The sequence below is a fragment of the Heterocephalus glaber genome, unplaced genomic scaffold (assembly GCF_053883595.1).
Source record: "Heterocephalus glaber isolate CG9 unplaced genomic scaffold, H.glaber_assembly_v1.0 deba00000122, whole genome shotgun sequence".
Lineage (NCBI taxonomy): Eukaryota > Metazoa > Chordata > Mammalia > Rodentia > Bathyergidae > Heterocephalus > Heterocephalus glaber.
Window position 1 is genome coordinate 7545606 of NW_028258138.1, and position 23809 is coordinate 7569414.

General features: G+C 53.8%; 1 protein-coding gene across 1 annotated transcript; it reads left to right on the plus strand.

The window, feature by feature from the left end:
* The first annotated feature begins 3614 nt into the window (after nucleotides 1–3614).
* Nucleotides 3615–23562, plus strand: LOC101708858 (interferon-induced GTP-binding protein Mx2-like). The gene is made up of 14 exons (XM_004842350.4): nucleotides 3615–3747; nucleotides 5112–5241; nucleotides 7256–7448; nucleotides 8453–8590; nucleotides 10710–10864; nucleotides 11544–11682; nucleotides 12228–12426; nucleotides 13840–13918; nucleotides 14754–14876; nucleotides 15245–15386; nucleotides 18544–18702; nucleotides 20520–20596; nucleotides 21508–21735; nucleotides 22939–23562. Exons 2-14 carry the CDS (start codon nucleotides 5140–5142, stop codon nucleotides 23167–23169), a joined length of 1965 nt encoding a protein of 654 aa, XP_004842407.2. The 5' UTR covers nucleotides 3615–3747; nucleotides 5112–5139; the 3' UTR covers nucleotides 23170–23562.
* Nucleotides 23563–23809: the final 247 nt, after the last annotated feature.

Genomic DNA, 23809 nt, shown 5'->3' on the forward strand with positions numbered 1-23809 from the left:
CAGCACCCCAACCCCCAAGCCCCTCCCCCACACCCTCACGCGAGGAGCACGGTGCAGACCAGAACCAGCCTTGGGATTCGCCATTCATTCTAGAGACCCAAACTCTGAGGCGCCTGAACTGTGAGGTCCCAGGACAGGAGCCCGCATTGCTGACCTGGTGCTGTCCCCTGACCCAGACCCCCTTGGGGCAGGGGAACCCTGGCAGCCTGCCCTGCCTGCCCAGAGGGCAGTGTGTGTGCCAAGGCTCCCGCCAGCAAGCCCAGGGCCTGGCGGAGGAGGTGGAAGAGCCAGGTGAGGCTTGGGGGAGCCCAGGTGCTCTAGGTCCTGCACACCGCGGGCCGGGCCGCCGGGCCTTGGAGAAGTGCTTGTGGGTGCAGGAGGCTGGACAGGGCGTTTACACACACGGGGCAGCTTGGGGTAATGCTGTGCCCACATCGGGACGCTGCTGCAGCCTTGCAGCAGGCTGCCAACCCAGGCTTGGTGGCACTCACCTGTGGGGAGACTGAGGCAGGAGGATCACAAGTACCAGCCCAGCACCAGCAACTTCTTTGAGACCCTGTCTCAACATTTTAAAAATTAAAAGGACTCTCAGCGTGTGGGCCCTGAGTTCAATTTGTAATAGCACACACACAAAATAGATACAGAGAAAACCTAGCAGGGTGCCATCGGCCTCCCATGAGGATTTAGAAGACCCACCTGAGGGAGGGTCAGACCCGTGCAGCCTGCCCTGGATGGCTCTCCTTGGACGCCAGCTCCAATCTGCTCCCTAAGCCCAGCCCAGCCCAGGCCCAGCCTGCGGATGGCCAGAGGGCTGGAGAAGGACCAGAGCAGGCTGGGGTCCCTGGGGCACCAGGACCCCATGGACTCAGGGATTAAGATCTGGGTCACTGGGGATGCCGGTCTGCAGGAAGATTGCCCTGTGGGTGCGGTGTTTCTACCAGATGTGTTTTAGCGGAGGCAGGACAATCTATCTACTAAGTGGCCCTGGGGCTGTGCCACATGGCGACGCAGAGGCAGAGAGGCAGGTGGTTCACCATAGGAGATTCACCAGGGCTTCCCTGACATCTCCTCCAGGTGCTCCAGGGTGGCACTGGGGCTTCCAGGTGAGAAGACCCCCCCCCCCGCCTTCATGGAGGTGACACCCTTGGAGGAGGAGGCCACGTCCCCCCATCCAGGGCCTCCCCAGAGCTACAGCAGAGGATCAGCTGGGCTCAGGCCTGTAGGACTGGACGACCCCTGAGCCAGGCTATGAAGGAGGCCTTGCAGCTGGGCCTGGGCAGGGGAGGGGAGGGGCTCCTCCCGGAGCTGGGGACCCTGACATCCCAGCAGAGAGACAGGAACCAACAGTCTAGGTTCAGGAACTCTGTGCAGTGGCCTGGAGTGGCAGTGGGGCTGGGGCCCAAGGGGCAGTGCTGGGCGACCAGGACTCATTGTCCAGGGCTAGGAGCGCCATGTTAGTCATTGCTTTATTTTTTTGGTAGAAAACAGAACAATTGCTACTTGTTTAGGAGCAAGCACCTCATCGGCAGCCGGGCAGGGTGGGAGCTGCCCCTTGATTTGAGTGTGGTGAGGAGAGGCCAGACCTAGGGGCTAACCGGGGTGGGGCCATAGCTGCGCCTTCCACTGCGAACCCTGCTCCTTGGGGCTCCGTCCTCAGGTCTGCAAAGTGGGTTTGATGATCTTACAGGCAGCTATGATTCTCATCTACTTCCTTAATCACTTGTAACCTTGTGATTTAAACCTTAGCGCAAAGTGTGCTGGTAAGGTCCAGGGCCCCTGAAAAGTTCAGACTATTGGGGAGCAGCTGGAAAGTCCTCAAGTGAGCTGGGCATAGTGGCTCAAGCTTGTGACCCCAGCACCTGGGAGGCTTTGGACAGAGGATCATCGCCAGTTTGAGGCCAGCCTGAACTACGTACGCAGACCCTGTCTCAAAAGAAGCAAACAAAAAAGTCTTCATCCATGTAAAGGGTAAACAGGGACCTGCTTCTCTCTGTAGTCCGTGCACAGCCCACTTTATTTGTACAAGAGCAAGAACAGGGTCAGGGGTCTATACAGGGATGAGGAAAGAGAAGAATCCGGGGCCCTTCACTGCTGCAGGTTGAAAACCTGACTTGTGTTTTCTCCTTTTAAGCCAGGGACTGAAAAGCCATTCTTGATTAGAACCATGAGTCTTCACTTGGGTCTACAGATGCCTGATAGGTAACTAAACAGAGAACAAAGCTTAACTTTCATTTTGTGTCTTTTGTTGCTGTAAAACTACTTTTGTGGTGTAAAATCTCAGCTCTACATGGTTGATTGTTCCTGAATTTACACGCTCTTGCCCCCTTCAAATTGTAGACACAAGACAGGGGATTTCTAGGTTTCAGCTATGCCTGAGAAGTTTCCAGCCGGCCGGAACCTTTGTTCAGGTGGGAACAAAACCACTCCACAACCATAGAGTCCAGAGCTGTGACACCGCCCCACCAGCTTTCCTGAGAAGCAGGCCTCCTCCCCCTGCGGGTGGCCAGTCTGAACCCCTGTACCAGAGAGCACCCCCTGTGGCCACCTACGGGGTAGCCTACTCACCTGGAGTCCTTTCCTGTCTTCTCTCACTTTGCAATGAAAGCTTTTCCTGTAAAATGATGCTTCACCTCATTTCTATTATTACTAAGCGCAGGAACCCAAGGGAGCTGGTGACAGGTATTGGTGGGAGAGTGCAGGTGGACCCTTCAGGGTGCCTCGGAACAGACAAAGGGCTAATTCACAGCAGCTAGGAGGGCATCACTGGCCACCTACACTTAAAAACCAGCCTGTGTCCCTCGGCGTGCTGCCAGAACGTGCAACTCTTAGAAGGGAGCAGGTCCCGAAATGAGGGCCCCAGAGGGGCGTCCAGACCTGAGAGGCTCCCGTGAAACCTAGAAGGAGGCCCCTGGAGGAGTCCAGAGGGATCAATGCCCGAAAATCTGCTCCCTGGGAGCCTGGCTGCCTGCGCTCCGAGGGCTGGTGAAGGCTGTGAGTCCCTGCGTTTCATGTGGCCTGGGGCTTTCTGGATCCAGTCCTGGAAAGAGCCCTGTGGTCAGAAGCAGCCCATGCTGGCCCAGAGTGAGCTGCTGGGCTCCCCCTCCACTCCGCTCTCAGGCAGCAGGCCTGTCCTCCTGCAGACAGCCTCAGCCCCTGAGCTCACAGCCCCTGGGAGGGGACAGGTGTCACCGCAGTTCCTGACTTGCAGGTGAGGGCCCAGAGGGCTTGGCGAGGACACGGGGCAGCTCCTGGGGAAGCATGGTTTCCCCTTTAGGCCTGGCCTGGGGGTGCTGGATCCCAGGAGCGGGTAGTGCACAGCGCAGGGACCTGACCAGTGTGGGCCTCGGCCCCACATCCCCGTCCCCGGAATTTGGGTCAGCCAGGCTCTCCAGGCTCCCTGACGCAGCTTTGGGTGGCTCTGGCTGAGGAAGCTGCTCCCCACTCACTGCAGACTTGGGGGTGTTCTGAGCACTGGGAGATGAGCTAAGCGGGGAGCAGGCGGATACCTGTGGCTCCCAAAGGGCCCTGACCTCCCCAGGCGCAGCCTGTCCTGCAGTGGGGCCCCCCTAACACACCCCTTCCCGGGCGCCGGGGGCCCCGCTGGAGTTTCGGTTTCCTTTCTGCTCAGGGCCCTCCTCCTGCTGGCCCGCAGGGGCGGGGCGTTGGGAGTGTCCTGACCCCGCGGGGGGTGGCCTGCTGTGCATAAAGCTGAGCCCCAGCTCCTCCTCAGTAGCTGCACCGGGACTGGTAAGTATCTTCCCTGAGGTCCCCAGGATGCGCCGGACAGGGGGCGCGCGGGGAGGGGCGTCGCCCTGGGACAGCGCTTCGGGTGGGGCACACGCACCTCTGGGCGCCACTAACGGTGAGAATTAATGGACACCTGCGACTCCGAGTGGGTGGAGACCCCCTCCAGTCCTGTCCCACCTCGAGGATCTGTGCTGAAGGTGGGCGGCAGGAGCAGCCCCAGCTGGGCCTTCCTGCTGCAGGCAGAACAGGATCGGGACTGGGGGTCCCTAGGGAGCGCCTAGGGCCAAGGAAGGGGCTTCCAATGCACTGCTTCCTCTGAGCAGCAAACTCACAGCCCCGCTGGGTTGGCCTCTGAGGCTATGATGTCAGGGAGCCTGGGGTACCCCAGGGGAGGGGACTCCCGGGACCAACGGTGTCCTTAGGAAGGGCTGGCGGCCAGAGGAGGGCGGAAGTGTGCTGCTCACTGTCCTCCCTGGCTGGGGACAGGAGACCCTGAGGCGCAGGCGCAGTAGGTGGGAGGACTCAGCCTTCCAGGCCATCCAAGTTCCATAAGTGCCATGGCTCAGGGGGAGAGGAAGGAGCCAAGATGCTGCTGAGTCCTGCCCCCCACACCTGGGGACCACGAGCTCTTGAAATTATCCGATCCACTGGGAACAGAGCTTTTCCTAGGAAGCAGGATTGCTGGAGTTAAAACACCCGGCAATCCTACTTCCTGCCCAGAACCAATCAGAGGGATCCTGGAAGGTGTGAAGGTATCACCTCTCTGCTTGGGGGACACTCAGCAGCTGTCCAGCTGTGCCCAACTTCTGAATGATTCCTGCACCCCAATACCACCACCGGCTGGAACAGCAACTCTCTAAACATTAGCTTTGGGGGACATGTCACATCTCAGCCATAACCCATATATCATTTAGGAAATAAACTGAGGAAGGCAGTAGACGTCCCGTGTCCTGTTTGGCCTGGTCCCCTGGCCTGGAGACCAGCGATGCCAGCTCATGGTGCTTAAGGCCTACTCAGGCATTGGCTTCCCAGTAGATCAGAGCTGCAGAGAGGCAGAAGAAGGGGGCCTCACCATGGAGCGCGGGACCCCTGGGAACACGAGATCTTCCCATTGGTCAGGGGAGGGGAGTTATTTTGGGAACAAATTTCCAGATTGCCAGAATCCATGGATCCCCAGGGAAACTGCTGGTCTTTCATAGTCACCCCTCTGGCCCTCACACAAGAAGTGCATCCAGCTGTCCCTTTCAAGATGGAGCATGAGGGATGATGATGCCCTGGACACATGACTGGGGTTGGGGTGCAAATAGGGGTGGTGGGAAGGTTGTGTATGAGGTGCTCTTACTTATGTACCAACTTTCTTTCAGCACCAAGTGTGACAGAAGTGGAAAGAAGATGGATCATTCCTTGGGGAAAGCCAGAAGAGATTCAGCTGCTCCATCCAACCATCTCTTACTCAATGGAGGAGCTAATCAGGCAGAGAAAGCCCAGGCTCTGGTAAGTGGCTGTCTTAGAGTCACACTCCATGTGGACAGGAGCCATGTGCATCTGAGGGGTGCAGTGGGGTCTATGTAGTGGTGAAGGGCAAGCAGGAGGGCAGGGTGCTGCCTCCCTGAGAGAGTGTCTTCCTTGTCCTTCCTGGGCAGGATACAGATCTGGGCCAATTGTCACTGTTTAGGGCAATATGCAGTGGGATGGAGACTCTTCCCATGGTCAAATGCACCCAGGGTGCCTTTTTGTCTTGAGAAAGCAGAGGAGATGCTGAGGAGCTCATATGGGAAGTGGCTGGACCCTGGGTCCCAAGAGCACTGTGTGGGTCCCATCCATATCATGGCTCATTTGCAGCTACAAACGCTATGAGGTCTGCTTATGACACCTCCTCCCCAGTGAAACCACGTGGCATTTGATTTCCTATAATTGAGACCTATTTTTGGTGGAAAATAGAAATGGGCTTTAGAACGAGTCACTGCTAGCTTTGGTCCCAACATAGACCCTTTCAGCTGTTGTCCTGGAGAAGTTCTTTCTCTACGTATTAGCCTGGTTTTCCATGTCTGAATTGAAATCAAAGGGCATGTGGTTATTGGGAGGCATAACTGTCACTAATGCCAAATATTCAGAAAGTGCTCTGTTTATTATAATCAATTTTTTTTTCATTTAATGCATTTATGAGAAATTTTATAGCTTGCATAAACAAAAATGTATAAAAATTTAAGGCACAATGAATAACTATTTAAACATTACGAAGTGGCCGCTGTTGGACAAGTGGCGAACATAAAATTCGAAAAACATAAAACCTTCATTAGTCACTATCTTCTTGATATTGTCTTTATTCAAAAAGTCAGTGACCTTTTAGCATTATTTCACTGATAAGAAAATGTATAGGAGTTACCTCTTGTGGTGTGGATTCCACAGTGTAGATGCCGATTTTGAGTCAGTGTTGTTCCCTGAGTTGTGTGGGAGATAAGTTGGATCAGGATTTACATGTCTAAAAAATTCTCTATTTGGTATTAATTGTTAATGTTTTCATCTTGTGTTTGATTTTCCTGAAAGCAAAACCAGAAAGTGATGAAGAACAAGCAACAGATTATTGTGTCAAAGTCCAAGCGTCCTGATACTTCTCAGGCACTTTGCTTACACTTCTAAGTCTCAATTTTCTTGTCTACAAAATGTGCTGTAAGATCCCTCCTAACTTAATCTGCCTACCAGGTTGATGGGAGAATGGACACAAAGTGCTAAGTGCACAGCCTGACACTAATAACGTAAGCTCTCCTCTATCTTTTTAGAAAAGAAACAGCAGCTTAACAAACACTACTTAAAATATGATAATCACAGCCTCATTGCTTATAATGCCACGGTCAAGTTGCAGACCTGGAGATACACTGCCTCCCCCCCTCCAATCCCTGTGTTCTCAGCCAATCCTCCAACTGAGAATGCTCCAATCCTGCCTTTGTTGCAAAACGTATTTTAATGGGTATAGAATTCTCGGTTCATGATGATTCTTGTTAGTAGTTTTTAATTGTTAGGAAATGTTGGGTGGGGTCATAGTTCAGAAGTGGACTATATTTTTAGCACATCTAAGAGCCTAGCCTTATTCTGTGTAGACTCTAGGCTAGTCTTCCAATTTTTGGGAAAATGTTTGTCTCCCTGTCTTCATACTGCCATTGGTTTTTATTAGAAGTCGGCTGTCAAGCTTGTCTTGTTCCTCTGTATGTCATATGTCATTTTCTAACTACACTTGATATTTTCTCTTTGTAACTGATTTGGAGCAATTTCCCTCTGATGTATCTTAATGTGGTTTGTATTAAGTGTTCTCTACTTGGGGTTCATTTAATTTCTTGGACGTTTGGGTTCACAGTTTTTATAAGTTGAGGACTTTGTGTGTATTATTGTTTCTTCAAATATTTTTCTGTCTATTTTTCAGTTCTTTGGGATTCTAACAGCTTGTTTATCCCTGTTCTTGAAGTTAATTGTCTTCAATGTGTATGATAGGGAGCATGTTCACCTCCTCCAGGTGCCTGAGAACAACCTCTGCAGGCAGTACGAGGAGAAGGTGCGGCCCTGCATCGACCTCATCGACTCACTGCGGGCCCTGGGTGTGGAGCAGGACCTGGCCCTGCCTGCCATTGCGGTCATTGGAGACCAGAGCTCGGGAAAGAGTTCCGTGCTGGAGGCTCTGTCAGGAGTCGCCCTCCCCAGGGGCAGTGGTGAGTGTTACATCTTCTTTACTCAGCTCGAGCTACCCAGATATGGGGGGTGGGTGTTAAAGGACAGAAGTGGTCCTCCCACAGCTCTGGCACTGCAGGTGCAAGATTAAGGCTGTGATTTTTCTTCACAGATTGCAGGTGGCCAGCCCCTCACTTGCCAGCACCTGACCTGGCCTTTCCACTGTGCAGGATCCTGGTGTCTCTGCCATCTCTCATAAGGGCACCAGTCATAACATTAGGGACTCCACCACTGTTGTCCCTTGGTACTTCATTTAACTTGAATGACCTCCCTTAAGGTCCCGTCTCCCACACAGGCACATTCAGGTGAGGGCTTCTGCATACACGTTCTAGAAAAGACCATGACGTCCACAGCACCATCTCATTGAACATATCTATGTTGGCACTGTGGAATCTGCAGTGTGGGCAGGTCTGAATGAAAGGATAGGGCCCCAGCCTGTGCTATGCACTTGTGGGTGACCATCCTGGGCCTTTCCTTGGGAAGGTACAGATTGGTACTCAGGTCAGTGGGGTGGAAGGCAGAGGGGGTTAGTGAAGGCTCAAGAGTAGAGGTCAGAGCATAGGTGAGAGTTCAGAGCTCTGGCCACTAGTAGGACATGAGAGAGAAGATAACAGTAGGGGATCGTGGGACTGTGCTGGGGAGAGTGGTGAGTGGAGCATGTGTAGGAGACACTTGAGGACAAGTGCAGATGCTTTGGGCATTCCCACTGCAATTGTTACCTGACCTGGGTGCAAATCAGTGGTAGGAAGCAGGAAGCCTGCCATGAGTTGTGGCTTTCAACCATGAAGAGCAAAGTCCCCTGGGTGCTTGTTTCTAACACAGAGGCCTGAGGTCACTGGGACCTAAGGGGAAAACCAGAGAGGTTTCTGTTTCCAGCCACCCCCGCTCCATGGCAAGGGCTATGTGAGTTTGAGCCATGTTGGTCAAAGGCCCCATATGGGGGCTCTAGGACCAGAACAGAGACTGACAGTGGTGTGGCCCCTAGGTATTGTCACCAGATGCCCTCTGGTGTTGAAACTGAAGAAGCTGAAGCAAGATGAAGAGTGGAGAGGCAAGGTCAGCTACATGGGCATTGAAGAGGGCATCTCAGATGCTTTTAAGGTAGAAGAGGAAATCAACAGAGGTAAGTGCCCTCATCATCTGCAGGATGCCTGGTCTAGCCGTACATTGGGGCCTGTGTAGGTCCCCAGTATCCCAATCTGGACCCATCCTGTGCCCTCAAAATCTCTCCACATAGGCACTCAGTGGTCTTGCTCCTTCCCTCTCTTTCCCCTCTCAAAGACCAGGCATGGGCACCGAATCTGGCAGTAGGAAGTGACTGTGTAACATGTAAAGAAATGCCTCACAATGATGTGAATTTTAAAATTTAAAACTTGCCTCCAAACAGAAGGCTCTGCTATCCTCATTCTAGAGCCTGTTGACTCATAGGTCACAAATCAGAAGCAAAAGGATCTGGGTGTGGGCAAAGGGCTACTTCCATGCTGCCTCATCCTAGGGTCTCCCCAGGGGCTGTGTCCTCATGATCCCCACTGGGCCCAGTGGGCCTTGTCCCCAAGGGAGTGTGTACACATTTGTAGTTCTGAGTCCCTGAGTGTGGTTAGGTTCTCCTGAATCCAAGCAGAGTCAGTATGAGACATGTGGGAGCAGATAAGCCCTGCACTTTTGTTTGAGGATATTGTGCTGACAGAGCGGCCATTGTAGGTGAATCAAGGCTTCTCTGTGAGTTTTTATGTTCCTCCTCTGTCACATGTTTATGTTTCAGTTGTCTTGGGATAGAGAATGGGGCCCACACTGATCCCCAAATGAGCAAGGTGGCCTTTGTTTCTCCAAGGTGGTATCACTATTTAGCCCCGGTCCATAAAGTTAAATAATGTTACAAAATTTTCTTTGGTCCGAGGTGAAATTAATTTATCTGCCTCCAGCAGAAAACTCAGTATAACTGTGTATTGGTCAGCTCCAGCCAAGTAACATGTTGACCCCAAGGCCTCATGGTTTAAAGGTGCATTTCTCATGATTCCATTAATCCACAACGAATGTGCATCCTTTGGGTGGGCTGGGCTAGGTGGCCATCCAGGAAGATCTTGCTAACATACCTCACCCTTGGCTGGCCTGACTGCCATACGCCAGGAAGCTCCAGGGTTTGTTGGGGAAGAGGGTTGAGGGCCTCTGAGCAGGAAGAGAAGGCAACCCCAAAGGACAGCTCCTTCAGGCTCCCGAGAGACACATTCAGGAACATACCATTGGACTCTTCCTCCTTGAATGGAGGAATCAGCTATCTGTAGATAGGACAAGGGCCAGGTCAGGTATGAGGCAGGGTGTATGCAGGAATGATGGGAATCCTAGAGGGTGGTCAGGAAGTGGCAGACACACAAACATCTTCAGGTCACAGCACAGCTGGAGTGAGGGCTCCAGTGTCACAAACTATGTCTCCTGTTCCTGTCTGAGCTGAGGGTGACCTCTGTCTCCCACACCCTCATGATGGAGTTAGCAAGGCCAAATTCTGGCTGGCTGGACAGGGACAAGGCCACCTCAGTGCCTCCAGCCACCTTCTGGACATTGCATGTAACATTTTCACAGATACCAGGGGCCTGAGCTCAATATCACAATCATTACTTGTGGGCACAGGGCTTTGGGGACAATTAGCAGGCTTTTCCACACCTGCCAGTGCTGCTATTTTCCATCTATGTTCTAGGTTCCCACCAAACATTTCAAACAATGAGGCAGGAGACCTGAGCAATGTTGTATTAGCAAACACTCAGATGAAGCAGCTTGACATCCTACACATCTCATTCCAGAGGGGGTTGGTGGGATGTGAACCTCTTACAAGTTTGCCCTCATCCAGGGGTCCTCCTGCCTGAGCTGATCCCATCCTGGGTCAACCTGCAGCTCCAGTTTGGGGGATCCCCTGTGTACTCACTCCTTCCTATCTTCTCCCTGTGAATGTCACCCCAGCATGGAAGGAAGGACACGGGAGCCTATAGGGAGGCTGGGTTCTGCAGGGCACGGCTCCAGGCTGGGGTCCTCATGGACAGGTTCAGCAGGCCTCTCTAGAGGAGCTGGCCACAGCTTGGAAAGTGCTGAGTTGTCCTCTGAGGAGTATTTGAACTCTGATCTCAGAAGATGGGCTCTGCATCAACAGAGCTGCTGTTCAAGAGTCCTGAAGGGTAGAGGCTTTGCACCCTTCCCTGGAATGTGACATCACATTCTAATCCCTGGGAGCTTTTTCTTTCCCTCTTCTCCAGCCCAGAATTTCATCGCTGGGGATGGGCTGGCAATCAAGGATGAACTCATTAGTCTGGAGATCAGCTCCCCCAGCGTCCCAGATCTGACTCTCATTGACCTTCCCGGGATCACCAGGGTGGCTGTGGGCAATCAGCCTGCTGACATCGGTCGCCAGGTGAGACTTCAGGCCCCTTCAGACCTGCCAGTCGATGCTGCCTGAGGGCAGCCATGAGTGCAGGGCTGTGTTGCAGAGGGACATGTGGAGTGTGGTGGCATTGAAAAGCCCTGTGGTCATCAGCTCCCAAGTTTGATGGTGAAAGTGAAGCAAACAGGTACAACTAGAAACAGATTTCTGACTCTCCTGTTTTATGAGATGCCTCATAAAACTGTATCTGTAACAGTTGGTACAGTTCCCTATTCTAGCACCTCCACTTCAGTGTGTGGTGGGAAGGCTCTTACCCTGGAAGAAAGCCTGAGGACAAGTGTGAAGGAGACTTGTGATGAGACAATCTCTCCTCCCAGATACAGGTTCAGGGAGTGAGCCAGGCAGCACTGTTGCCCTCATGCTGTCCACTGTGTCTACAGGATCTAAGGTTTCAGGGGAAAGTTAAGCAGCTCCAACTTCAAGGTGGTCCCTGACCCCTTAGCTTAGCTGTATGACTGCTACAGATGTTAGTTTGTTATTCTTCTGGCTTGGCAGGTGCCACCAGGGTAGCCATTGTAGGGTCCCTTGTCCATCCTTACTACTTCTCAGGGACAGACACTGCTAGAGTTTGAGGGCTGCCAAGTGCAAGGTTGGGATGGTCTGCCCCTTCCCTCCCATCTCAGGAGGCCAATAGTGTCATTTCTCACAGATCAAGCGGCTCATCATGAAGTACATTGAAAAGTCTGAGACCATCAACTTGGTGGTGGTCCCCAGTAACGTGGACATCGCCACCACGGAGGCGCTGTGCATGGCCCAGGAGGTGGATCCGGAAGGAGACAGGACCATAGGTGAGGAGCGGGAATGAACTGAGGGGCCGGGCTCTGCACACACCAGGGTGGGGACCTGCATGCAGAGGGAGGAGCAGCGAAGGTGCCCTCTGAGGTGGGAGGAGATGAGCTCTCCTTGGCTCCTGATGGCCACAGGTGGCCTGGTTCCCTGACCTTCCTGTTTCAGAAGGCACAGGGCAGTGGGAGGGCAGGGTGAGGGCAGGGTGAGGGCAGGGGAGGCATCATGCTCACTGGGAAGCAAGGGAGAAGGAAGCGAAGCAGATGTCCTCAGGGTATACAGGGATGACCCGTTCCTTCCTCTATTCCAGGGGGCTGGCAAAGAGGGCAGGAGAGCCCACAGTGCAGGCAGTGCCGGCAGTGCCCCTGTCCTCATGTTCATGCCCCGCAGTGCTTTCTAGCGTGGAGTTCTGGGTTGCCTGAGACTGCTGTGGGGATCCTGTCTGCCCTCCAGCTAGGGTGGGACCAAGACGGGCTGCTGAGGGCTGGGGCAGGAGCTGCCTTCCCCTCCACCTCAAGTATCCTCTAATCAGAAGTCCCTTCTGCAGGAGTCTTGACAAAGCCTGACCTGGTGGACAGAGGCACTGAAGACAAGGTTGTGGATGTGGTGAAAAACCTGGTGTGCCATCTGAAGAAGGGCTACATGATCGTCAAGTGCCGTGGCCAGCAGGACATCCAGGAGCGGCTAAGCCTGGCCGAGGCCCTGCAGAAGGAACAGGCCTTCTTTGAGGACCACCCTCACTTCAGGTGCGGTGTGCCACTCATCTCGGGAAAATGCCACTGAAGACACTGTCTCCACAAGGAAATTTCCCCTGGAGGGCATATATCCAGGGTGTGTGGGAGTGTGAGCAGGTGTGTAGATGTGGATTATAGTGAGTGGCTGTGTGTGACAGTGTTTGCTCTCTGGTCTGGAAAAATAAAAGGGGAGTTCACACAGTTTTACCCCCTAAAAACAAAAGCTCACTGAAAATGAGGATGGGACATGGCAAGTCATTAAATAGTCACATCCAAGGTGAAATACCTTGAAAAGAAAAGACTGCAGGTTGGTTTGGTCCTCAGTGAAGCACATGAAATGGTGAGAACCTCAGGGCATCAGTCCATGCAGAAACCTTCAGGGAGGCAGCCTTATAGCATGAGGTGTGCCACATAGGCCTGCACACACTGTCTCACACCACAGTACTCTGCACACAGCCTAGAATGGAACAACCTAGGGTCTGTGGACAGAGAAACACACTGGGGTGCACAGGAGCTGGAGTATTTTCCAGCCTCAGGAAGGAGGAGGATCACATAAGACTGTGGCTTGGCGGGACCTTGAGGATGCAACGCTGAGCAAGCCAGCTGGTTACAGTGAGCCCGATGCTGTGTGAGCCCCCTGAGTGACACTTCTAGGGCAGCAACCTCACTGAGGCAGAGAGAGGGCACGGGGACAAGGCTGGAAGAGGGAGGATGGGGGATGTGTATAATGGGGAGACTTTCATGTCTGCCAGTGAGAAGGCTCTGGAGAAGGATTGGAGTGACTGTGAAGGACCTTGATGCCATTAATCTGGCGATAAAAATAGTTAAAATGGTCCATTTTGGCATGAGTAGTCTGTCCCAGCCAGGCCTGTGCTCAGCCTCCTGCTGCCTGTCACCCTGAATGATCCCATAAACTGCACAGCAGCCCGAAACAGCCCACCCTGGTTGCACAGACTTGGGCAGTATGAGAGGCCTGCGTGGCCTCCTCCCTCCACGTGTGGTGGTTTAAGTTCCAGGCCAAGGTGTGTCTCCCTACTCCGTGCTCCTCTTCCTTGTGTGTATTTGTATGCACACCTGCTCCTGTGTGCACAGAGTCTACTCACACGTGACAGAGAAGTGTGTGTGTGTGTGTGTGTGTGTGCCATGGAAACATGCCTGTGGTTGTGTACATGTAAATTTTGAACATGATAATTCGGGCTTGAGACACTTTGCGTGCCAACCTGGAAGGGGCCAGGCACCTTTGTGGAAATGTCTGAGCTTGGTCCCTGCAGCCATGTTGTGTTCAGTCCAGCTGTGTATGTGCTGGGTATCATTTGTGTGTCTACAATTCTGTTGGAAACAACTGAATTGTGCTTGACTTCCCCATGCACAGATGTGGGTGTTTTGTCCACCTCCCAGTGGAAATCTCTTTCTGTCCCCACTCAGGGTGCTGCTGGAGGACGGAAAGGCCACAGTCCCCTGCCTGGCAGAGAGACTGTCCGCTGAGCTCATCACACACATCTGTGTAAGTGCAGGCAGCACCCTGTGTCCTGCTACAGGGAGGCAGCTCATGGGCACCAAAGCTCTGCAGAGACCTTCTCTCCCCTCTGCCTAGTGCCAAGGTCTAGGTCCTCCTCCCAGACCCCATGGTGGGTGGAGAGCAGAGCTGGCTGGCTGATGTCTCCTAGACTGTGCTGGTGAGGCAGAGCTCCCCAGACTGGCCTTAGCAGGAAAACCTTGCTCCCCTATCAGACTCCCAGCCATGACCAAGCCTGTGAGGATTCATCTTTCCCCTGCACTGGGTCTGTCTCCTAGATCTGAGCTCAGGTTTTCTTCCCTTGAAACCCAGTTTGGAGTCCAATGCTGTCTTCTCCAGCCCATGGATGACTCCTGATTCCTGGCTTCAACCTGCTAGTGTCCCTTATTATCTTGCCACCTGGCACATGGGAAGGGACAGGGCTCACATCCCAGCCAGTGTGGTCCATGCTCTTGTGGGGGATTGAGCCACTCGTCCAGTGGGCTACACAGGCAGAGACAGGAGTCCCCTCTGAAAACAGCATAAAAGCTGTAGAATCTCAAGTTGTTCCAATTGCCACTTTTCCTGAAAAAGAGCATCAGGCTGCTGTCCCTGCAGGCTGATTCAAGGAGTCACTCCTTGCTGGGTGCTTCACACCTATGCATGGTTCATGGCAGATGAAGACAGACTAGCGATCCCTAGTGTGCATCTCTGTGCCAGGGAAATCATTAGAGGGCACCGAGATGTCACATGGACCAGGCGGCCCCTCTGCCGAGAAGGCCCAGGCCCTCCTTTCCATTCCTGCTCCGTAGCTGTATGTCCCATTATTTTCTCTCTTCCCCAGAAATCTCTGCCACTGTTGGAAAATCAAATAAAGGAGCGTCACCAGGAAATAACAGAGGAGTTACAAAACTATGGCCCGGACATCCCACAAGATGAGAATGAGAAAACCATCTTCCTGATAGAGGTGAGGTTCACCGGAGACTCCCACCTTGCTGTCCTCCACGGTGTCTGGTGACCAATATGTGCTGTCCTCACTGGCCCGAGCCTCCTGCAGACTCACTCTGCCCACTTAGCACTAAGAAGAGTGCTGGTGGGGACAGAGGTCAGGGAGTCCTGCTCAGTGCAGGGGCTCTGAAAAGGCCTCACCCATGATCCCTGGGGATTTCCTAGGGATGGGCTCTCCTGGGGGCACAGCCTCTTCTTTCCCCTCGTTCCAGAGTGGCCACAGGAGGAGAATGGGTCGCCCACACTCAAGGCACACAAGACCTGCAAGCCACGCCCCCCCCATGCATTTGCATATCTCCGCTGATACGGTGTTTGTCTTCTTGACAGAAAATTAATGCATTCAATCAGGACATCATTGCTCTAGTCCAAGGGGAAGAAAATGTAGGCACTGATGGCACCCGGCTGTTTGCCAAACTCCGACATCAGTTCACATCTTGGAGTTCCGTGATTGAAAATCACTTTAGAAAAGGTGAGTGTCATAATTTGTGCTGCTGTAACTAAATAGCTCAGGAAGGATATTTTATAAGTGACAGAAACTCATTGCTCACACTTCAGGATGCTGGGAAGTCCAAGGTGAAGGCGCCAGGCCATCGGGTGTCTGCTGAGGCTGGGTCTCTGCAGCTGCTTCCAAGGTGGCGACCTCTGGCTGTGGCCTCACCAGGAGGAGGGAGGGAAGCTCCTTCTGGTCTCTTTCCTAAACACAGGGTCTGTTTGTGGAGGTGCAGCCCCCATGGCCTGACATCTTCTTAAAGAGCCCCTCTGAATGGCGCTGCCCTGTGGGTGAAGTTTCAACATCTGAACTTGGGGGGCACATTCTGATCCTACCAATGAGGCAGGGTGCGGTCCAGTGTCTGGTGTGGTCTGTGAGGACACAGAGGAGTGTGATGTGAGATGCGAGAACAGGGGCGGCAGCAGGGACCTATCAACACGGAAGGTGCACTCGCTCTGTTCTTGTCCCTGAAGGAGGCCAAGCGGCGTGTAATGCATCTGTCAGCTTTCCCATCGCTGGGAAAAAATACCTGACACCCACAGCTCACAGGAGGAGAGGTCTACTCTGTTCACACTTTCAGAGTCAGCTGGCTCCAAAGCAGAAACATCCTAGCAGAAGGGCCTGGCAGAGCACAGCTGGCTCACATAATGGCTGGGAAGCTGAGCACTGGGGAAGAACACTAGAGAGAGGTGGGACTTCCTCAGGCCACCCAGGGTCCCCACGCCTGCAGCTGGGCCCTGCCTCCTCAGAGCACATGCACTGGTGAAAATAGCAGATTAATCCACTGAGGGGTGCAGTGCTCCCCAATCCAATCACATCTCAGGAGCCTCTTCATCCAGTTCAGTGCAGTTGGCAAGAAGCCTGAAGGAAATCATGCATCGAGCCATGATGCATCTGCTAAGTAACTTTGCTGTTCTTCAGGGAACTTGAAAGGAATCTGCAATTCATTCCAGTCACCTGGAGATTCAGATTTACAGTTTCCTTTGCCTTTTACTAAAGAACAAGGGACAGAGGCCCATTCTGTCTTTTGGGTTGGCTGCACAGTCGCATCCACTTGTCCTGGGCAGAAGGCATGGAGGGTGGATGGAATACATGCCAGGCTTCTCGATGCAGAGTGTGGGGGCTCATTTGGGGGACCATGTACGCACATCTCCACCATGCCCACTGGCCTGAGGCTGCTCCCCACCCCCAGGTCCAGAGAGCCGAGGCTGAACGTCTGCTGTGTGCTGCGTCTCCACACCAGAAAAGGGCCACTCTGCCCCTTTCACAATGGGAGGAAATATTTGCAAAGCACACATATGTGATATGGGAGGGCCTTGTGCCCAGGAAATCAGGAACTCTTCCAACTCTGTAATAGAAAGACAATCCAATGAGGAAATGGACCAAGGATCGGAATCAACATTTGTCCAAAATGCTACTGAATGGCCAGTAAGCCACACAAAAGGTGGCACATGTCATCCACCATCAGAAATGAAAATTAAACCAGAGCAAAAGCCCATGTTCCACCCTGGGGTGGTGATTATTAGAAAGGCCGACCATGAGAAGTGTTGGAGAGGACGAAGAGACCATGAGAGCCTCACACACTGGGAGTGGAACTGTGATATGGCCCTGCTCTTTGCATGCCACTTTGGCGGTCACCCTATAAGGCAAGCATGTGGCCCAGCACCTCCACTCCTAGGAAGCCCAAGGGAACTCGAAACTTGAACACGTCCCCACAGAAGCTCACCGAGGAATGGTCAGGGAAGCATTATGTAGGACACCGGAAGGGGCATCCAGCGCCAGCGTCCCTCAGCTGGTGACTGGAGAAACCAAACATCCTACCTGGTGTGTGTCTGCTTGGGCTGCTAGAACACAGCTGCCAGCAAGCAAGAGGAGGAGTTGTTCCGGCAGTTGGGAGGCTGGTGGTCCAAGGTCAGGGAGTCCTCGGGGTTGGCGCCCTCTGAGGCCTCTCTCCTTGCCGTGTAGTCAGCGCCTTCTCCCTGTGGCCTCGGTCTTCCCTGTGTGTGTCTATGTCCCAGTCTCCAGTCTGCATAAGGACACCAGTCAGAGAGCTTCAGAGCCCACGCTAGCGACCTCACTTCTTCTTCGTTCCTCTTTATCTTAGGGTTCCTGTCAGTGGCACAGAGACATCCTGAGGCCCTGGGTTAGGGTCCCAGCACAGGAATTTGGGGGCGTGCACAAGAGCCTGTAAAGCCCTTCAGGGTGATATTTTCAGCCTCAGAAAGCCAGAAACACTGTCGCAGGCTGAACATGGCTAAACCTTGAAACCCTGGTGCGGAATGCAAGAAACCAGTCACCAAGGACCACGGGTCATGAGATTCCTTTCCCGTGAAGTGTCCAGGATGGGGGAAGCCATGGAGTCAGGAAGCAGAGGAGGGGCTGCAGGGCTGGAGCTGGGGGATGTGGGGATGGATCCCATGGGTGTGGGGTGTCCTGCAGGTGCAGGAGACGTCCTGGAATGTGTGAAGGGGCTGCACAACTTTTGGATATACCAGGAATCATGGGCTCGCTCCCTTCAGCAGGATGAGTTTTATTATATGTGCATTAGTCTCCATTATGAAATTTCTACCAGGAAAATCTCTTCAGTCCAGAAAGAGCCAGGCTACCCATTCCCTGGGAGGGAGATGGGGACTTTTGGGTCTCCTCTCCCCAGCCCATGTCACACTCCAGGGTGCCCGCTCACCATGTGTCCCTTCCAGGAGGGGCACTTCCTGCTCCTCCACAGCTCAGGAGCAGGGGACCTGCAGGTGGCCCCAGCTGGTGCTCAAGGTCATCCTGTGTCCTAGAGGCCCCTGGCTCTGGGTAAGGAGCATTCACTGTCCTGATCCTTTGTCTTGGTACAGTCTAATGGGGTTTATGGAATTCCACCCTCAGTGATTCTCCGAGAATCCATCTTCCTCCAAGTTCTGCATTGGCTGTTCTCTGGCTCTGCATTTGCCAGCCTGCGCTTACGGAAGCGAATTATCTTGAGATTGGTTTCTTTACTGCAGTCCCGGGGTAGTTTTCCATTTGAAAATCAAGATTTATTTTTGACTTTGCTTTTACTTATGTTTTCAGAAAAATCACCATATGATTGTTAGGAAAACCTACAAGGTTATTTGGTAAAATAATGCCAAGCTACCCTGTCTTGCTATAGGTTATGATGGCTTACAAAGTGAAGTCTGGAAATTTGAAAACCAGCATCGCGGCAGAGAGCTACCTGGATTTGTGAACTACAGGACCTTTGAGAAGATCATTAAAAAGCAACTCCAGGCCCTGGAGGAGCCGGCTGTAGAGATGCTGCACAAGGTCACTGGTGAGTGTGGCTCCGAATGGTGGCCTCTATTGCTCAGGGAGAGAAGGGATGAGCAAGGAAGAGGGCAACTTCCGAGCTCTCACCTGGGTGTTTGCCACATGAAACCCATTGTGTGATGCCCCAGATGCCAGCCTCTGGCCCCACAGGATGAGGTTCTGACAGTACCAGGAGCTGGCACCTTCCCGGTGAGGTGATGGCTCGGTCCCCAAGACTGTCCCTGAGTTCATAGCTCCATCCCAAGTGACCATCTATAAATCAGGGTCCTGCCATCCTCTGCTTGGGTTTGGTCACTTCCCGGCCAGCGATGTGCCGCAGGGACATGTGGTGGTGTGTCACAAGGGTGTGATAAGGGATCCAGAGGCCAAGTTGCAGTGGAGTGGGATTGTTTGACCCTACCAGAGTGCCCATGGCTCCATGTGAACCTGGACACCTGGAAGTTTCAGACAGTGACAGCTCCATCCCAGCCTGCTTCCTTCTCAGAAGTGGGCTTCTGGGAGGAACAGTTCCAGCTTCTGATCCTGACCCAGTCCATCTTAGGTAGCTTCATCCTAGACATCTAGGCCCACCACAGTCACCTCTGTAGACTACAGGGTGCTCTCCTCACAGAGGAAGTGCTGAGGTGCCCTGAGCTGTGTCCCAACACCTCTGGAGCAGATCTGGGTGTCTCCTGCCCCAGGCCACTGTGCTTCGTAGCTGTGGTCATTTCTACTCTCAAGCACTGTGTTGATGGGGTGGCTCTGAGGAGCCAGGTCAGGGCAGAAACAGCTGTCAGTACCCTGGGCTCTGCTAGGTGTGGGTGTCGCTGTGGCCAGGGCATGGTCCGAGCCCCCAAGGGACACACCTGTCTCATCCTCCTCACCCCTTCTTGCAATGTGCTGCCTCCTGGACTCAAACCAAGTGGATCTGTCCTCTCAGGCTCCCCTGCCTGGTCTCCTCTCATTTCAGCAAAGTCCAGTCCTTCAAGGCTCCTAGAGGCCACAGGGGTCAGGGCGGCCCCAGGCACCTCATGCACAGGTGTGTCCGGTGCCCTTTACCTCTGGGCTGCAGGATAATGCAGCTGCTCCCTCATTTCCATGCTCTCATCATCCATCCACTCTAGCTTTTTTCTCCCAGAGGAAAGTTTGTGGCACGTACAGTGTCACAGTCACTCAACAAGGTTGAAAGTATGTATGCAGAGCCTGACCTTTCAGAAAGTGGGGATGTGGACATCAGCAAAAGCCATGGGAGCAGAATGACACTGGGCAACTCCATGGCAATGTCCTGTAAGAAAGTCGAGTAGAAAAGGCACTTCCGAGAATAAGGATGTAAATGTCTTTTGCTTGAATAAGAACATGTTCTTGCGATTCTTTTTCAAATGAATAGTGTGGACACATAGATCCCATTGATAAGTTTAAGAATGATGCGATGGTTTTATTTTATGTAATAATAGGTTTGTAATGAATAAGAAATTACTTTCTTTGAAACACAGCTTCTACCTTGGATAAAAAATTTAAATGTGAAATAGAGATATGCCAGAGGCTATTTAGTTGTAAGTCCTCCAGTGGGTTCTAACTCCATGGAGCATGTCTTTCTCTTCACTGGGAAAGAGGAGGAGGAGGAGGAGGAGGAGGAAGAGAGTGGGGAGGAGGAGGAAGAAGAAGAGGGCAAGAGGAGCTAGAAGGGGAGAAGGAGGAGAAGGAGAGGAACTGCGGAAGGGGCAGAGGAGAGTAGAAGGACAGGAGCCTGGTTTCCGATCGTGTCAGTCATGCGTTTTGCAGCCTAGGGGAGGAATAAAGGAGCTTCCCAGTACTGACTCGCCTTTCTCTCTCTTTGATCAGAAATGGTCTGGAAAGCCCTCACGGATGTTTCTGAAAAAAACTTTACTGAGTTTTTTAACCTCCACAGAACCACCAAGGTAAAACCAACAATGTGACGCTAAGAACAATGAATAACCCTGACAGGAGAACACACATTTCCTGCATACATTTGGATACATTCCCTGTATACATGTGGAATCCTCCGGCTCCTGGGAATCTTCCTGCTGGTGCCCACAGCAGTGTCTGGATAAAGCAGTGGGGTGGGAGATTCAGATATGAAATGGTTAACGGGGGAACCAGGACCCCTCATTGTAGACAGGATAGTGGGTAGGATAGCTAGGGTAGGCTGGGAGGTAAAAGCCCTAGCAGGACACTCAGAGAGGAGGCTCAGTACAGAATTGGGATCAGTGGGGAGGGAGGAGGGACGGGACAGGTGTGGTCCAGAGTCTGGGCTCAGGCGGGTCCCCACAGGACAGGGCTCCTGGCCCAGAGGGGACCCAGGCTCTGCCGTCCCCCAGCCCGAGGATGAGGGTGGCCACTTTGCTGACCGGTGGACCTGAATGCACAAGTGCCATGTCCCTGAGGTGGTAGTGACAGGAAGGCCAGGGTTGGGACCCACCCAGAACCGAGCCTCACATGCAGTGACCTGCAAGGTGGAGGGTGTGGAGCTTTCTGGGAAAGCCTCTCCCTCAGTGGCCTTGAAAGCCAGAGACCGGACCCTTCTGGGGTGGTTCTGACCCCAGCTGTGCCCTTCCTGTCCACACACACAGGCTCTGGGGGATGCCATTGCCTCCCTCTCAGACAGCAAACCTGCAAGGGAGCAAAGAGAGGAGCTGAGTCCTGGTTGAGGACAGCACAGGCAGGGCCCAGGCCCGGGTGGAATCCGTCCACAGCACTGGGTGGGGGGGTGCAACCAGGGAGCCGTGGCTCCAAGCCCCTGGGTGCCCTGTTTCCCACCTCTGTGGCCTCGCCTCCTGAGGGATCTTTATTCAACCTTCCCTTCCTGCAGAACAAAATTGAAGACATTCGATCGAGTCAAGAAGAAGAAGCGGAGAAGGCGATCCGAGTTCACTTCCGGATGGAGCAGATCATCTACTGCCAGGACCAGGCTTACCGAGGTGCCCTGAAGAAGGTCAGGGAGGAGGGCGCTGAGGAGGAAGAGATGAACAAGGTCTCTAGGTCTTCAGGGAACGCTTCTATTGGTGAAATCCTCCAACATCTGAACGCTTACCGCCAGGTGCGTGTGCTCCTGTCACACCCCTGGGCCGAGACCTCCCTTCCTTCTGAGGGCCCATGTCTGGGCTGTGGGGCACCAGGTGGCCATCAGCCAGCTCAGGTGTGGCCCCTGGAGCAGCTCCACCTCAGCTAGACAGAGGTGCTGGGGACTTAGAGCCCCACACAGCAGCTTCAACTGCTGCGTCTTCTATGCCCAGGCCTTCATCTGTCTGAGCCGGGCTTTCTCTGTGTACAATGAGTTTCTTCTGCATCCGGGTCACAGGCCCAGCACCCAGCATCCACCCTTCTGTCTGTAGGATCTGAGCCTTGGAGGTCTGTAGAAACAGGGCTGGCTGATGTCTGGAGTTCAGTGTCCTCCAGGCGCGTCCCTGTGGCCACAGGGACTGTGGAGTGGCTCTGAGGCTTTCCTGACAGCTGTGCCCCTGTACCCACCTGGGGCTCCCATGTATCCTGCTTCTGGGTGCTGCCCTTTGCTGCTGCCCCATCTGTACTCCTCTCTGGCCTGGGGACAGGCCACACCCAGTTCCTCTGGTCCCAGAACCCATGCCGGACTCCCTCTGGCTGGCCTGTAGGGACAGACCTGGTGCTGGTCACTGCCTGGCCTCTTCCGGACCCCTTGGCTCCTGACATGTTCACTGTGGTTCACCGTCCTGGGAGGTCTGTGGCCATGTTGTCCCTGCTTCCCAGAGAAGGAAACTGAGTCACATGGGGGCAGCAGAACTTGCTGAGGTCAGCATGTGCCAGAGAGAGTGACTGAGGACAGTGGGGCAGGAGGAGGGGCGGTGGGGACTCTGTCCACGCTGCAACTCAGGCTCCTGCCTGGAGCTGTCACGGCCCAGACGCAGCTGCCAAACAGCCTGAGGCATGGCCCACAGGAGAAGGCCTGGGCTGCTCTCCCCAGGTGCAGGTGTGTGCGAATGTCCCCGAGTGGGTGTTGTGGAGCATATTTCACCCCCTTCTTCCGGGATCGGGATGATGATCAGGTAAGCCAGGGACAGAGGCCATCGCCACCCTGACTTTTGTCAGTCCTTCTGTGCCCCTGTGGAGCCCCTGCTGCCCCACCACAGGGGACACAGCTGACTCTGAGCCCAGGCTGTGGTCTCCCTCCCTGGAGACCTGGGGCCTTTAGTGCTCCCTTGGTGAGATCAGCATCTCCTCCTTGGACTTGACTCTCAGAACTTCTGTGATCTGTCCTTTCTTCCAGGAGGTTCACAACCGCATCTCCACCCACATCCCCCTGATCATCCAGTACTACATCCTGCAGATGTTTGGCCAGCAGCTACAGAACACCATGCTGCAGCTGCTGCAAGACAAGGACGCCTGCGCCTGGCTCCTGAAGGAGCGGAGCGACACCAGCGAGAAGAGGAAGTTCTTGAAGGAGCGGCTGGCACGGCTGGGCCAGGCACGTCGAGAGCTTGCCAAGTTCCCTGGTTAACCTGGCTCCCAGGCCCAGGGAAGGAGGCCTGAAGCCCCTCCTGACGGCTATGCCAGGGTGATGTAGCCACTCAGTAGATGCTCAGCAGGCAGAGGTAGAGGCCAGATCTCTGCTTGTCATCCAGTAGCACATGGGGACCAAGAGGAGTCGGGAGCACAATTTGATTTCAGCCAAAAGAGGACAGCCCTTCCCGAAAGCCCAGGCTACACACTGGAGGGAAGATGCCACCATCCTGAAGGGGACAAGGATGTCACCACAGAACCCCATCTCCGACTCCACCCCAGCTCAGTGCCTGGAAGGTTCCTTCCTGGTCTCTATTGAACCAGGGCAGCAGCAGTGGCCCGGTGATCGAAGAACTGAGCCCTCTGTTCCTGATAAAAGGTTGCTGTGTGACCCTGTCGGCTGAGCTTTGTGTTTGGGGGGAGCCCCAGGCAACAGCAGGAGGACAAGGTGGGACAAAGCATTGGGCACCAAGCTTCCCCCTGGCAGGTGGGAAAAGGAAGGGTCAGAGTAGGGTCCTCCTGTCTGCAGCAAGTGCAGGGAAGGGAACATGCTCAAAAAGATGCCCACGGCATGGCATGAGTGTACAGCAGGCACTGACCCTGCTTGGGTTGTTTCCGTGCCAGGCTCTGGCAGCAGG